The following is a 14,447-nucleotide window of genomic DNA, read 5'->3' on the forward strand; positions in this document are numbered from 1 at the left end:
CGCGTTTTAGGACCGGTGGCTCCGCCCTGTCCTGAGGGAGGGGCAGTATTCCTGAGGACGTCGTCGACAGTGCCTAAGGCCTCTTAGATAATTTTGATCGCTATCAGACGCCGTCGGCGTCTAATCCCACCTATTTCAGGGGCAATCCGGCCCGCCTTCACACTAGCTGGCTGCCCTGCAGCCCCGCCCCTTCCCGGGGGCCCCGCCCCCCGTGAATCAGCTGATCTCGGGGACCCGCTGGGCTGAGAAGCTCGCGCCGGATGCAGACCGCGGTGCTGCCGGTGGAGCGTCAGGTGAGCGAGGGTGAGTCTCCGGTCGGCCCTTGGCTTCGCAGGGCTGTCCGGCCCGGCTCTCCTGTGTGCGGGAGGCCGGGGTCCAAAAGAGAGGTGGAGGCGCAGGCCCAGGCCCAGGAGCGCGCTTGGTCACCCACAGAGACGGCGTCCGCGTCTTCCAAAAAACCTGCGTCCGACCGACGGCGCCTGCCTGCCAAAGAACACCCGACGCGGCCCCCTGTCCCGGCCCCAGGTTCTCCCATTCGTCCTCTACCTCCCTCCCCAGACGGGGTGCCACTGCATTGGTCTCAGCGGCGGGAAGTTCTTTCACGACCCCCTTTCCCTCCTCCACCCACGCTGCCTTTCCTTCACTCATTGATGAGGATTTATTGAATGCCCACTTTGGGCGCTCAGCACATAAACCGGAGTCCCTGGCCGCGAACCTTGGTGAGTGTCCCAGGCGGGTTTGTCCCAAGAATGCAGATCACGGTGGACGGTGGACCTAGTGCTTCGGTGGTTTGAAAGGGCGGTTGCAGAAAAAGGAAATGACTTTGAAATTAAGAATTTAATTGTTTAGTTGTTTAACCAAGTCCTTTGGCATGTCAGGTGAGCCATCAGAGGGTGAGAAGGCCTTTTGAGAGGCGAAGACAGGAAAGTAAGATAGGTCTATCATTAGGAAACGGTCCCGACGCTGGTGTTGGTCCTCTGCGTAATAGGGCTACTTTGGAGACATGCAACTATAGGTTGGCAGAATTGTTGTACTCTTGCTTACTTAGGGCTTTGATGATGAGGGAAGAGGAAAAACACACTGGCTGAAGCGGCATATTCAAAAACAGTATTCTCTCTAGGATGTAAAAGGAAATAACTGTTAAACACAAACACAGATCTTTATTGCCTTTTAGATTTTTTGGTGGCTGTAAATGTTCTTTAAAAGGCTTTAAAGAATAAAATTGTGTGATGTGTATTTTTTCTGAACAGGTATCAAAATTCAAGTTATTGGTCCATTTCCCCCCCTAGTTCATCATAAATATGAATGATTTCAAGTGACCACTTGACCCTTGAGTTAATGAGTATTTAAAGAATTTAAGGCAGGGCGCCTGGGTGGCTCAGTTGGTTAAGCGACTGCCTTCGGCTCAGGTCATGATCCTGGAGTCCCAGGATCGAGTCCTGCATCGGGCTCCCTGCTCGGTGGGGAGTCTGCTTCTCCCTCTGACCCTCTTCCCTCTCGTGCTCTCTATCTCTCATTCTCTCTCAAATAAATAAATAAAATCTTTAAAAAAAAAATAAAGAATTTAAGGCAGTGAAAAATTTGCAGTAAATTGCCAATATTTTAATCTTAATAATATAAGCATGGGCTTTGGATATGGACATACCTGACCTCACATCCACTTATTCTTTGATTTGGGGAAAGTTACTTCTCTGTATTATTTTTCTTATTTCTAAATTGAGGATTAAAGTACCTTCGTCATAATAGCACCTTTACATTTAATGGTTCATGTATTTATTACAGTGCCTGGCAGTGGTAAATATTCAGTACATATTTCCTATTTTTATAATTATTTCTTCCACTATCTCATGACCCACACTGACTCACTGTTTTCTAAATGGAAAAGAGAACAATATTTTTAGAAAAGAAATATAATTCACTTTTTAAATTCAAGGGATAGTTTCCAGATAATTTGCTGATACATTGATTTATAGTTACAGAAAATATGACTTCTGGTTGGTCTGTAGTAACTTTGGTGTTCAGTAAGGGTATTTTAATGTGAAAGAGATGCTTTTGGAATCTATACCTAGTTTAAATTTATTAGTTTGCAAACTGATTAGTATTGGCATATTTAGGGTTCATAGTTATAGCAAGAGAAATTCAAAGTTGTTTCACAGTATTATCTTTTAATAGATATTCTTTTTTTACATTTTATTTATTTATTTGACAGAGAGACACAGCGAGCAAGGGAACACAAGCAGGGGGAGTGGGAGAGGGAGAAGCAGGCTTCCTGCTGAGCAGGGAACCGGATGCAGGGCTCGATCCCAGAACCCTGGGATCATGACCTGAGCTGAAGGCAGACACTTAACGACTGAGCCATCCAGGCACCCCACAATATTAACACTTGAAAAGATAATGATCCAGAAAATAAAGTACCAAATAGGTCATTTTGGTGGAGGTGCGTGGGGGGTGGCGGTGGTGGTGGTCTGAATTGCATCAGGTCTCTTATTTTTTTAAGTAGATTGAAGCAGCATGAACTGGAATCCCTTCTGTCCAAATTTCAGCCTTTCAGAATTTAGTTGTCTTTTGAGACACTTAACTTTGGGCATTTTGACTGTTAAAGACACAAGAGTGTGTTAAGAATCACTGACACGATTTCAGTTTTGTGTGATTAGGTGGAGAGAGTACTATTAATCTACCTTTTTATGAAAAACATGGGTTTGATGTACTGCTGAGTCCATTTTAAAGGTATTTCTGAAGAATATGACTGACTTGTAAAAACCTTTTATAATCTTGTATTAAGATGACACTAAGTAAGGTATGAGTTAAAAAACTATGAAGAAAGGTAGAGACGGGTGATTTTTGAGATGGTGTAAAAGAAGGCTGCTTTTATGTAGTAAGAGGTTGAGCCCCTTTTTCAGACACTCAGAGGAGTGCTGTGAGGATTTTAATGACTTCTAGATCATTTAGCCCTTTTTATAACTTTGTGGAATTAAACCTAGCACATATTCCAACTATATTAGAGATTTTACTTGTAGAGCTTTTTTTTTAACCGTTTTTTTTTCTTGTTACTCTTCTCTGTTGATAACCAGATAATTCAGTCATCAGTAATAAGAGAGTAGTAGATTTTGTAGGTTATCAGTCCTTAAGAAAATGCACAGTAACCACAAATAAAATAGTAACAAACTCTGACATGGTTCTTTTGAGTCTTCCATTTATTTTCTTATACCCATCTCTTACTTCTCTATATATGTCATGGTGCTGTCTTTACGTTATGTCTTGGTGTTTGTTGTGTCACACAATTGGTAGATCAGCTGAGAAATTGGTAAAGTAGCTGAACTAAGTGATCCACGTGGGTAGAGCAAAAATATTTAAATCAGTGAAATAATGAGTACTTGTTTGGGCTCTTGTAGAGTTACTCTTTCATATAGATTTCTTTTTTCTTTTTTTTTTAAAGATTTTATTTATTTATTTGAGAGAGAGAGAGTGAGAGAGAGCACGAGAGGGAAGAGGGTCAGAGGGAGAAGCAGACTCCCCGCTGAGCAGGGAGCTTGATGCGGGACTTGATCCTGGGACTCCAGGACCATGACCTGAGCTGAAGGCAGTTGCTTAACCAACTGAGCCACCCAGGCGCCCTAGATTTCTTTTTTAAAAAGATTTTAATTATTTATTAGAGCGCTCGCACGACAGCAGGGTGAGGGGCAGAGGGAGAAGCAGACGCCCCACAGAGCAGGGAGCCCTATGCGGGGCTCAACCCCGGGACTCTGGGATCATGACCTGAGCCGAAGGCGGGCGCTTAACCGACTGAGCCACCCAGGCACCCCTAATATAGACTTATTTTTTGAAGAAAATGTATAGTTCTCTCAATTGCTATGAGGAAAAGACTGGGGCTGTTTCATAGAGTTTCAGTTGGCTACCAGTGAATTATGCTTGAAGAGATCAGCTTTAGTCTCATTAATTTCACAAATTAATCAACTCATGGTTCCCTTTTACATATAATGTAAATAATAAATAAAAATTATTAAGTAAAAATTATTGAATAAATTTGTTTTTCAGCGTCCTCATACGGTTCTTCATTTCACATGATCTCCCTTTTAGGAAGGTGGTGGTTAGACCCAATAATGGCATCTGGATGGGTAACTTTCATTTCAGGGTTCTTCTGCACCCTAAATTTTTATTGAGCTGAATTCTTAACTTAAGGCAATTGCCCAGGCAAACATGCAGCAAAGATGATTATAGCAGCTCTTAAAATAGCAATAAAGTAGAACAATCCAGCCATACTTTAGTAGGGAAATGGATAAACTATGGTTTATTTGTGCAATGAAATGCTATCCCCTAATAAAAATGAATGAACTAGATCCATACTTATCAGTGTAGATACATCTCAAATGTATAATAATGAGTGAAGAAGCAAGTTGCCAAAGGATGTCTGATATGATGCATTTATGTAGTTTTAAAAGAATGTAGCTTACTACATTCTTATTGCTTATGGATACATATGTATCTAATGAAATACATTAGAGTATAAGAACATATATGGAAATAAGACACATTAACTTTAGGAATAGTGGCTAACTCCAGGAGATAAGTTTGGGTGGAGCTCTTTCAGAAATATGTGTAACTTTTCTTTCTATTTTAAAAACAGCTGAAGCAAATATAAAAATATGTTAATGTTTGTTAGAACTGAGTGATGGGTGGGTACATGGATTTGTTCATTATTTTTACAGATTTATGTATAATTAAGATAGTTTGTGAAACTAACACTTGAAAATGTTTTTACTTTAGTTTTATTCTAATTTAAATTCTATATAATTAAATAGAAAAAGTTTAAAAATAAAATTTTTATTTATAATTAGGGCTCTCTTCCAGTATGCTTTCTTTATTTTACTTTCTAGTCTCACAGTAGTTGACTGTGGAAAAATAATTCTTTTCTTTCTGCAGTAGGAAAAGAATGTGCCACTGCAGCTCCACTGTGTAGAGCTTTTCTAAGGAGAGGAGACAGACCTATTATTTAATTTTATTTTGCTGTTTGACTTGTGCTTCTACAAAAATGGTTTTCTTAAGATGAGGAATATTTTCTTAAAAGGCTACAGAGGAATTTATATTCTAGAGACTCTTGGGGAATGCAAGCTTACACTGATTATGATCTCTCAAAGGATAGGGGAGCAGAATAGATCATAAAGTCCTAAAAAGAATTTGGACAGAGTGACTAAGATACAAAATTACCACAGATATTGTGTGGTCATGAACACTTACTTTTTTAAAGTTTGGGTTTGTTACATTTTATTACAGTGTGGTAAAAATGAATTTATACTGTGACTGCTGGTGTCCTAGTTATTGCTCAAAGAAAATCTAATTTTCTCTGAGAAAGGTATTAATAAGTAAACATGATGAGCATGTGTTAAATGGTTTGAGTAGTGAATAGTAAATTTAATAGCTGATCCCTAGTTTAACCTCAGTATTTAAACTTGAGTTAAATAACCTTTCATTCCTAGTGAAGAATACCTGTTAACGCAGGGCACCTGGGTGGCTCAGTCGGTTAAGCATCTGCCTTCAGCTCAGGTCATGATCCCAGGGTCCTGGGAACTAGCCTCAGCAGGGAGCCTGCTTCTCCATCTGCCTGCCGCTCCCCCTGCTTGTTCTCTCTCTCTCTCTCAAATAAATAAAATCTTAAAAAAAGAAAAGAAAGAATACCTTTTACTAGCACTTTCAAAATAAGTGAAACTTATCTCCAGAACACTTTTTTGGCATGTATACTCCCTGTTCAGTTGTATGGCCCCATGATGACCTTAAGTACTATTTGTTTTTGATTGGTAAAATAAACCATACTTTGAACTGCATTTCTGTAATATTGCCTTATTTTAAAAAAATGTGGCCATTTAAATGAGAGAATAGTAGCAAAATATTAAAGGAATAAACAATTTGTGTCAGAAATTATACTCTGTCAGGTAATAACAGACACAAATTGTTGCAGTACCTGAGAATTTGAGATTCAGTTCCTAGTATTATAATATCCATCAAAATGTTTCATGGGGATTTCATTAATCTGGAAGAATGTATTTTAAAAATTTTGCAGTGGATACAAAAAGGAGCTAAATGGGCATTGCTGGGCATTTATTTTACTATATTTACACTCCCTCCTCCCCCTGGTAGGTAATATCCATTCTAGAGGATTTTCACAATCAGAAGTGTAATTTTAGTAGTTTTCAGGGTGAAATTAGCAGGCCATAAGAGTGAGACTGTGAAGTGTTAGTGTCCAAGGTGGCACCAAAAACAGTCTCTATGGAGAAAAACTGAAACTAAGGAGAAAGAGACTGTTCTTTACTGGGTTCTATAACATTTGTGAACTGACATGAAATAATAGCATCTTCATAGTTAGGAAATACCATTAGCAAATTATGAGAGTTTCTATTATAAGTAGACACTTTTGTGTCCTATATTGACTTTTATTACAGGTGCTAGAAATCTACGTCATTTGGAAGTGCTGTCTTTCACTGAGTATTCACTTAAATGTAGCCCACTTGTACCTAGTGGTTACTATGGTTACAAGAATGAACCAATGAATAAATCATAGTTTCTGACCTCCAGGAATTTATAATATATTTTGAATCAATGACTTAGTGAGTGCACTATCCCATTAGTAACAACATTATAAGTAGTAAGTACTTTCTAGACTAGCCTGCTGACTTACTTTATTCAGTGCATTAATTTACTGAATTCTTGAACTCTGGGTCAGTATTTAAGGAGCTAGTCAGCTCCCATAGTGGTATCAGGCATTGCCTTCTGTGTTGCAATTAAGCCTGAGAGGGCTGCGATTTGAAGTGACTTCAACCTTTGATGGTGGTTGATTTGTCAAGGCTGCAGTGCAAGGTGAGTGTTCCTCAACCTTCATTAGTGGTTGGTAAAGGCTTTGGTGGTGGGATATCCAGGAAGTAGCAGTTATTGGTGTCTAGATTAGTTCTCAGTCAGGTGTTTGGGTCATAAATTGCCTTGATCCATATATAAATATATTGACTGAGTCTCTAACAGAAAATACTCATTGAGCATTTACCATGGGTAAAATACCATAGTGTCTTAAATTATTGTTTATTACAGTCATCTATAAGCTCTGGTTTACAACATCTTTAATTTTTTTTTAAGATTTTATTTATTCTTTTGAGACAGACAGATACAAAGAGAGTATGAGCAGGGGGAGAGGCAGAGGGAGAAGCAGGCTCTCCGCTGAGCCAGGAGCCAGACATGCTTGATCCCGGGACCCTGGGATCATGACCTGAGCTGAAGGCAGATGCTTAACCATCTGAGCCACCCAGGTGCCCCAATATTTTAAAAATGTTTAGAAAGATTTATTTATTCGAGAGAGTGTATGTGCACGTTGTGGGCTAGGGGCAGAGGGAGAGAGAGAATTCACAAGCAGACTCTACACTGAGCGCAGAGCTTGATGCTGGGGCTCGATCTGAGTACCCTGAGGTCGTGAAGTGAGCTGAAACCAAGAGCCCCTCAGCCAACTGAGCCACCCAGGTGCCCCTGGTTTACTACATTTCAAGAAAATGAAGCCAATTCAAACTTTAAAAAGAAAGTGTAAGCACCTGCAATTTTAAAGTTTTGCAGTGGATACAAAATGCAATACAATTTACTATTCTGTTATTTATTGTTCTATCTTAATGTCTTGTCGTTCTTACCTCCAATTATCATTACTCTTGTAGCTACAGTTATTGCAGTTGTTTTAATCAATATACCTATTTTAAAACAGTAAGTGAAACAAGAGAATAAGACTGGAAGTGCTCAGCTTTATTGGCTTTTTCTATGCTTTGAGGGTGCTGTCTACAGAGAGCCATCATTCTAGTCAGGAAGGCAGACCATGATAGCATGTAAACTCCTTAAGGACAGGAACTCATTTATTTATGTGGGCCCAGTCTATCCACAGATATTTATTGAGTACCTTTTATATATCAGGACTATGTTAAGCAGCTAGGCTATAATAGAGAATAAGATGTTTTTGGCTTTCACAGAAATTTTAGACTGGCATACCTGGAACATAGTAGATGAAAAAAATACGTGTGGTGTTGTTGAAATTTCAGCCTTTGAAAGTTAATATACTTATGACTTACAAATTTATCTCTCACTAAATCATTAAGGGAAAAGGACTTTATCCAGAGAATAAAGTTTCCTAGAGATGAATAAATAGAATCAATAGTCCACTAGCACATTTCTGTTCCACATTAAATTTTTTAAAATTTATCTTCTGCCTTGTCCTAAAAAGATTTAAGGCAGTTTACAAAAACATATAATATGGCAAGATAAAATAAAGAAACAGAATGACTGGAGCCAGGAGTGAGATTAGAATACAGAGCACACATATACTGTAAAGTCCTAGTCACTTAACAGATGGCATCATATGAGATTCATACTCTCTCACCATGAAATCTGTATCCTAACTGTATCTGTGTATCTGTCATCTAGGTCTGTTTCCTGTCTTATTAAAACGGAGACCCTTCCTCTTGTGAAAGATCAGTCCCAAAACACGTGTTCCAGATGCCGTCCTCTTTACTTTGTCCAGGACTTTGGTTCTTCGCTCTGCCCCCTTGCATCTGGGATTGGTGTCGTTGTCAATGCAAACATGTTCTGCTCTCTCTCATCTCCCCAACCCTGCACATACAAAAAACCTTTATCTTCACATTCTTCTCTAGCTCCATTTCTCTGTCATTTTGACAGTGTTTTTCAAAAGAATTCTTTACATGAACTTAATTTTCTTGTGCTCACCTCCCATTTATTTTTTACCTCCCATTTATAGTCAACCTACTCCAATCTGGTTTTCAGTCCCCTACCACCACTGAAACTGGCCAAGCTCAGCGTTGATATCTGTGTTGGCATATGCACTGGACACTTTTCAGCTCTCATCCTATGAAACCCCAGTGGCTTTGACCTAATTGACCAGGCCTTTCTCCTGGAAACACTCTGCTTTGCTTTTATGTGCACACATAGACTCATGCTTCTCTCACCTCTCAGGTCACTTCTCACCCAGTTGTTATTGCTTGTTCCTCATCCTAACCAACCTCTAGGTGCAGGAGCTCTTTACAGCTTGGTCCTGTTCCTTTCCATTCTCTTAATACACACCCAGTGATATTATGCATTGTCTTGATTTCACATATTATCCATATGCCTTTCCAAGTTTATATCAATAGCTGAGACCTTTTTTCTGAACTTCATACTCATATATTCAGCTGCTTTTGATAGATACTCTGGGATTTCTCACTGGCATCTTGAACTTAACATAAAAAAAATCTTAACCAGAATCTTCTATTTCAGAATCCTATCTTTTTTTACTCTTCTCCATTTCGGTAAATGGTACCACCAACACACAGTTGTTCACGGCAGAACCTAGAAATCATTTTTGATACCTCCTTCTTTATATCCCACTTGTGTCTAATATATCACCAAGTCCTAGTTGTTCCAGGGCAATGCACCTCATTTGTTTACCTCTTTCTCTTCTACCAAATTGGCAGCCTTATATGAAATTAAAGAGCCTAGGCTTCCTTCTTCCACTGAGACGATGAGCCAAGTGAGTATTTGCAGGCAGGATACTCCTTGCAAAATTAATTTGGGCACTGTATCTGAGTATGTTCACCATAAAATAGACTTAAAACTTTTGAGAGAAGTGTAAATCATCACCATTGGAATACATTGTTTAAGCACCTATAGAATGTCTTGTAAGCAATGCAACTTTCTAGTGTACTCTTCAAGATGAAGCTGATGTAAAAAGTACATAAAAGAAACTAAAGGAAGTATAAAATGGTTAAAAGTTGGGGACCTCTACCAAAAATGATTGTTGTTTGTTTTAGAATACAGGTTCCTGGGGCGCCTGGATGGCTCAGTGGGTTAAGCATCCGATTCTTGATTTCAGCCTGGGTCATGTTCTCGGGGTCCTGGGATCAATACCCTTGTTGGGCTCTGTGCTCAGCAGGGAGTCTTCTTGAGGATTGTCTCCCTCTCTCTCTGTCTCTCCCCCGCTCAAGCTCTCTCTCAAATAAATCTTAAAAAAAAAAAATAGAATACAGGTTCCTAGTCCCTTCCTTGGAACCCTTGAGGCAAGGTATGTTTTATTTATTTTTTTTATTTTTTTAAGATTTTATTTATTTATTCGTGAGAGACAGAGGGAGAGAGAGGGAGAGAGAGAAGCAGAGGGAGAAGCAGGCTCCCAAGGAGCAGGGAGCCCGATGCGGGACTCGATTCGAAGACTCTGGGATCATGACCTGAGCTGAAGGCAGACGCTTAACCATCTGAGCCACCCAGGTGCCCAAGGTATGTTTTAGAATTCAGAATTTTTTGATCTTTAAAATGATGTGCATAAACTATATATTATGTAACACTTTCTCTGGGACATTTGGTACCACCCCATAATCATATTAATATTTCTTTTTTTAAAGATTTTTAAATTACTTTTAAGTAATCTCTACACCCAATATGGGGCTTGAACTTAAAAGCCCAAGATCAAGAGTCACACATTCTACTGACTGAGCCAGCCAGTTGCCCCAGTCATAATTAATATTTCTACAGCAAAATACATGAATATTCACACTAAAGGGGCAAAAACTAACCTCATGTTAGTTCAGGTCAGGTTTGCTGTCAGATAAGTTTTAGTCAGATTAGATTTTGCCACTAAAAGAGTTATGAAAAAACTTAGTTTTCAGAGTTTTTTGGACTTTGGATTTCTTTTCTTTTTTTCTTTTTTAAAGATTTTATTTATTTGACAGAGAGAGGGGGGACTTTGGATTTCTGGTTAAGGTTTGTGGATCTGTGGATAGTTTGCAGCTTTTTCTAACAATGATTTGGACACCTAGACCACATTTTTTTAGGGCACTCTCGGATCATGGTGTTAAAAATATACCCTCTGCTTGTACAAGATAGTTTATTTCTCTGTTAAATGTAGCAAGAGGTTGTGTTTCCAATAGGATCTAAAAGTGGAGTCAGATTGTTAAGGACCAAGCTTTGGCTTTTGTTTTAAAGGGCCATCTGAGAGTTTAATTGCTTTACATTTCACTGTAAAGGAGATAATTTGAAGTGTAGAGTGGCATACCTTAATATGAATTTAGTTTTGTTCTGTGACTCATAGAATTTAAGAGCTGGAGGGGATGCTTGAGTCTGTTGTGCTCATTTTACAGATATCCTTGATCTCTGGAAAGGCCATGCAAGGCAAAAGAGGACCCCACATTTTTGACTGTACAACATCACACGGTTTCTTTATCAGAGCTAATTAATATAATAAAGGCCTATGAAGGGAAGTTACTATAACAGAAGAAAAGAAGCAGAGTTTAGGGATTCTGTCTCCCAAAGAAATGTAGAGTGAGAACCTTAAAGTTCACCTGGAGAGAACTATCCCCAGAAGCCCCATGATTAAGCAGTTTTATAACAATTAAAAATGTGAAGCAATGAGAGAGCTTAAGGAAGTTTTAAGTGCTATTTGAATGCTTGAGGCAAATCTTAAAGATTTCCTGATAGGGGATCATAAAAATAGAAAAACAAAAATTTCGGGTTTACTTTTTCTTATGGATACATAATTGAGAAATGTTAGGTTTTTGTTTTTGTTTTATTTATTTTTTTTAAAGATTTTATTTATTTGTTCATGAGAGACGGGGGCGGGGGAGAGAGAGAGAGAGAGAGAGAAGCAGAGGGAGAAGCAGGCTCCCAAGGAGCAGGGAGCCCGATGCGGGACTTGATCCCAGGACCCCGGGACCATGACCTGAGCCGAAGGCAGATGCTTAACCATCTGAGCCACCCAGGCGCCCTGTTTTTGTTTTTTTAATGTAGGCTTCATGCCCGAGAAAGAATGTTAGGTTAAATAAGAGTTGGTAAATGCCACTTATATTTAAGTATGTGAGAGAAAACTTTATAATACAAGGTTCCCACATTTAGCTGTAGTATTCTTTTTTAGTTATGTTTCCTTAGCAGTCATTTCTGTTTCTCATTACTCTATTTGAGTCTTAGGCGACCTATCTTCTTGGAAGAAGTCAAACATATTAAAACAAAATGAGACAGATTTATAATACTGATATAGAAAGATGTCCACCAAATACTGTATTAGCTAGCTTTCTGTTGCTATTTAACAAATTGCTACAAATTTAGTGGCTTAAAATAACACAAATGTATTGTTTTTGCAGTTCTTTAGGGAGAAAGTATGACACAAGTCTCATTGGGCTAAAATCAGTGTGTCAGCAGGGCTGCATTCTTTTCTGGATCTGTTTCCTTGCCTTTTCCAGCTTCTAGAGGCCACCCACATTCTTTGGTTTATGCTCCCCACCTTCCCATCTTCAAAGCCAGCAGTCTCTCAGACCATGCTTCCATCAGCACATCTCTTTATCTGACTCTCCTTCTGCCTCTTGCACTTTTAAGGAGGCTTGTGATAACCACACCAATAACCCAGCCTGATAGTCTCCCTATTTTAGGGTCAGCTGATTAGCAATTTTAATTCCCCTTTGCCATTAACCTAACCTATTCACAGGTTCTTGGCATTAGGATGTGGGCATCTTTGGGGACCATTATTCTGCCTAGCATATATAGTAAGTAACAAAAGAAAGTTGCAAAACAGTTTGTATGGCTTTAATTCCGTTTGGATTTGAAAAAATGTGTGGTGGTGAAAATTATGGCAAAAGATGAAATCTACTTTAAGAAAACTCTGTATTCAAAAAATGTGACACTAAAAGAGGAAAAAGGCTGACTGTTTTGTTCACTTCACCAAAAGATTCTCAACATTTTTGATTGTCAGGCACTAGGATAAAATTCAGTTTACATTCAGTGAACCAGTGATGGGAAGCAAAGTGTGCTTGTGTACTTAATACACCCTCCCAGAGAAATTCTCTGGTTTCTGCTGGGTATTGTTTAACTTTAATCAAGGGAACAGTTAGTTACTCCTTGATCTCTGATGAGTAAACACAGGTTAGATCTGGCCTCAGAATTTCTCTGTACATTTTCCTAACGGTTAATTTTCCTCACACACAAGGCATAGTACCACTTAATAATCATATTTATTATGTAAAAAATAATCCTTTATTAAATTAATAGCATTTATTAAGTATATTCAGGTATATGTTTTGTTTACATGGTACCCTTCATCCAACTTTGAATGATTCAAAATCTTTCTAAAATAAGCATTAGGGTAGAGAGCAATTTCCTCCAGATACACAGATGGCAAATGGTAAGAATTCACAGGCAACCTGGAGTAAACAGATGGATCTTACATCACTCCTGCTGGTATGGGCTGTTTTCAGAGTACAGTGACCATGCCATATCCTTTGCAGAAAAATCATACATTTGGTTTGGGTATTTTTATGGTTGACACAAATAATACCTCATTGCTATTATGTATTTTCATGAGTTTTGGTGCCCTTAAAAATATGAATTTTTATTTGAGATGTATTGAATATTTCTGTCTGTTTATATTTCTGTCTCTTTATTAAACATTGAGTTTCTAAACTGATGGGTCATAATATTTGTACCATAATTTCATATAGCTCTTTATTATTAGGTGGTGAATTTTGAAACAGACATTTTAAAACCCAAATTTCTTTATTCCAGCCTTTTGTACTATGGTTTCGAGTTGAGGTTGATTTGGGGAAAATACTTCTAGTTCCAGTAAATAGAAATCTTTCTGATTTTAATAATGTAATTTTTTGTGTGCATTGCTGAAAAATATAAATTAAAACTACTTGAATCTGATACATTACTGAAGAGGTTTTAGAAGTTCTTTCTTACTTAATTGGTATTTACATGTTCATGTGTTCCAGAAGCATTTTAAAAGCAACCCTTAACGTGTGAAATGAGTATTTAATGAAAAGAATTTTCAGATTGAGCTTCCTTCTTTATAATAAAAAATAAAATCTGTTGCCTGACAAGGTACAGCTTAATTGCAGGTAGTCTTGTCTTCCTTTGACATTGCATTTGATGGTCAGCAGGCATTTTTATAAGCTCAGTGGGCAGGCTCAGTCTAGATATTCAACTTTGGCAGGCAGGATATGAAATAGTTGAAATAGTTTCACTGCATATTTATTGCCCAGTGAATGTGCACTTGTTAGAGGGCTGCCATTTTTTCTTTTTTTAATCTGAGGAATGAAGTAGCACAGTATTCTTTCATTGCTCTTTGTGCTTACCTGTATTTTGCCATTTAGGTCTTTATATACTTTTCGCAAAGAAGAATTGATTTGGTGATGGAGTTCTCCCTCTGACCGATGGACTCAAAGAAGAGAAGGTAAAACCATTTCTTCTTCTACCTTCTTGTAGGAAAACACAACAAGCAATTCCACGAATGCGTAGCTTCTCTTCAGTTCAATTTTCTTGTTTGTGGTTATTAAGTAGGAAGAGTGACATTTATGTTGATTGGTAAAGAGAAAGATAATACAATAAAACTGATTAGTGATAAGCTTTGTTGCTAGTTTTCTTTCTTATGCATTAAAAAATGGCACAAAGTGTCTTCATCA

The 14,447-nt window shown here is 38.3% G+C and overlaps 1 protein-coding gene across 6 annotated transcripts in view; it reads left to right on the plus strand.

Annotated features, from left to right (window-relative positions):
- Window positions 1–235: 235 nt before the first annotated feature.
- The window catches only part of ALS2 (alsin Rho guanine nucleotide exchange factor ALS2), a 73,373-nt gene continuing 59,161 nt past the window's right edge, over window positions 236–14,447 (plus strand). For 4 of the 6 annotated variants that reach the window (XM_028123784.2, XM_028123811.2, XM_028123814.2 and 1 more), the window contains exons 1-2: window positions 266–719; window positions 14,139–14,218. In XM_028123784.2, coding sequence (XP_027979585.1) covers window positions 14,199–14,218 — 20 coding nt within the window. In that variant the 5' untranslated portion in view covers window positions 266–719; window positions 14,139–14,198. Of the gene's footprint in view, window positions 720–10,172; window positions 10,279–14,138; window positions 14,219–14,447 lie in introns of those variants that run through there. The other 2 variants (XM_028123792.1, XM_028123797.2) reach the window with 2 other exon arrangements.

The sequence above is a fragment of the Eumetopias jubatus genome, unplaced genomic scaffold, assembly GCF_037043125.1.
Source record: "Eumetopias jubatus isolate StellerSeaLion01/CBP00866 unplaced genomic scaffold, mEumJub1_p1.0 scaffold_3, whole genome shotgun sequence".
NCBI classification, from domain to species: Eukaryota; Metazoa; Chordata; class Mammalia; order Carnivora; family Otariidae; genus Eumetopias; species Eumetopias jubatus.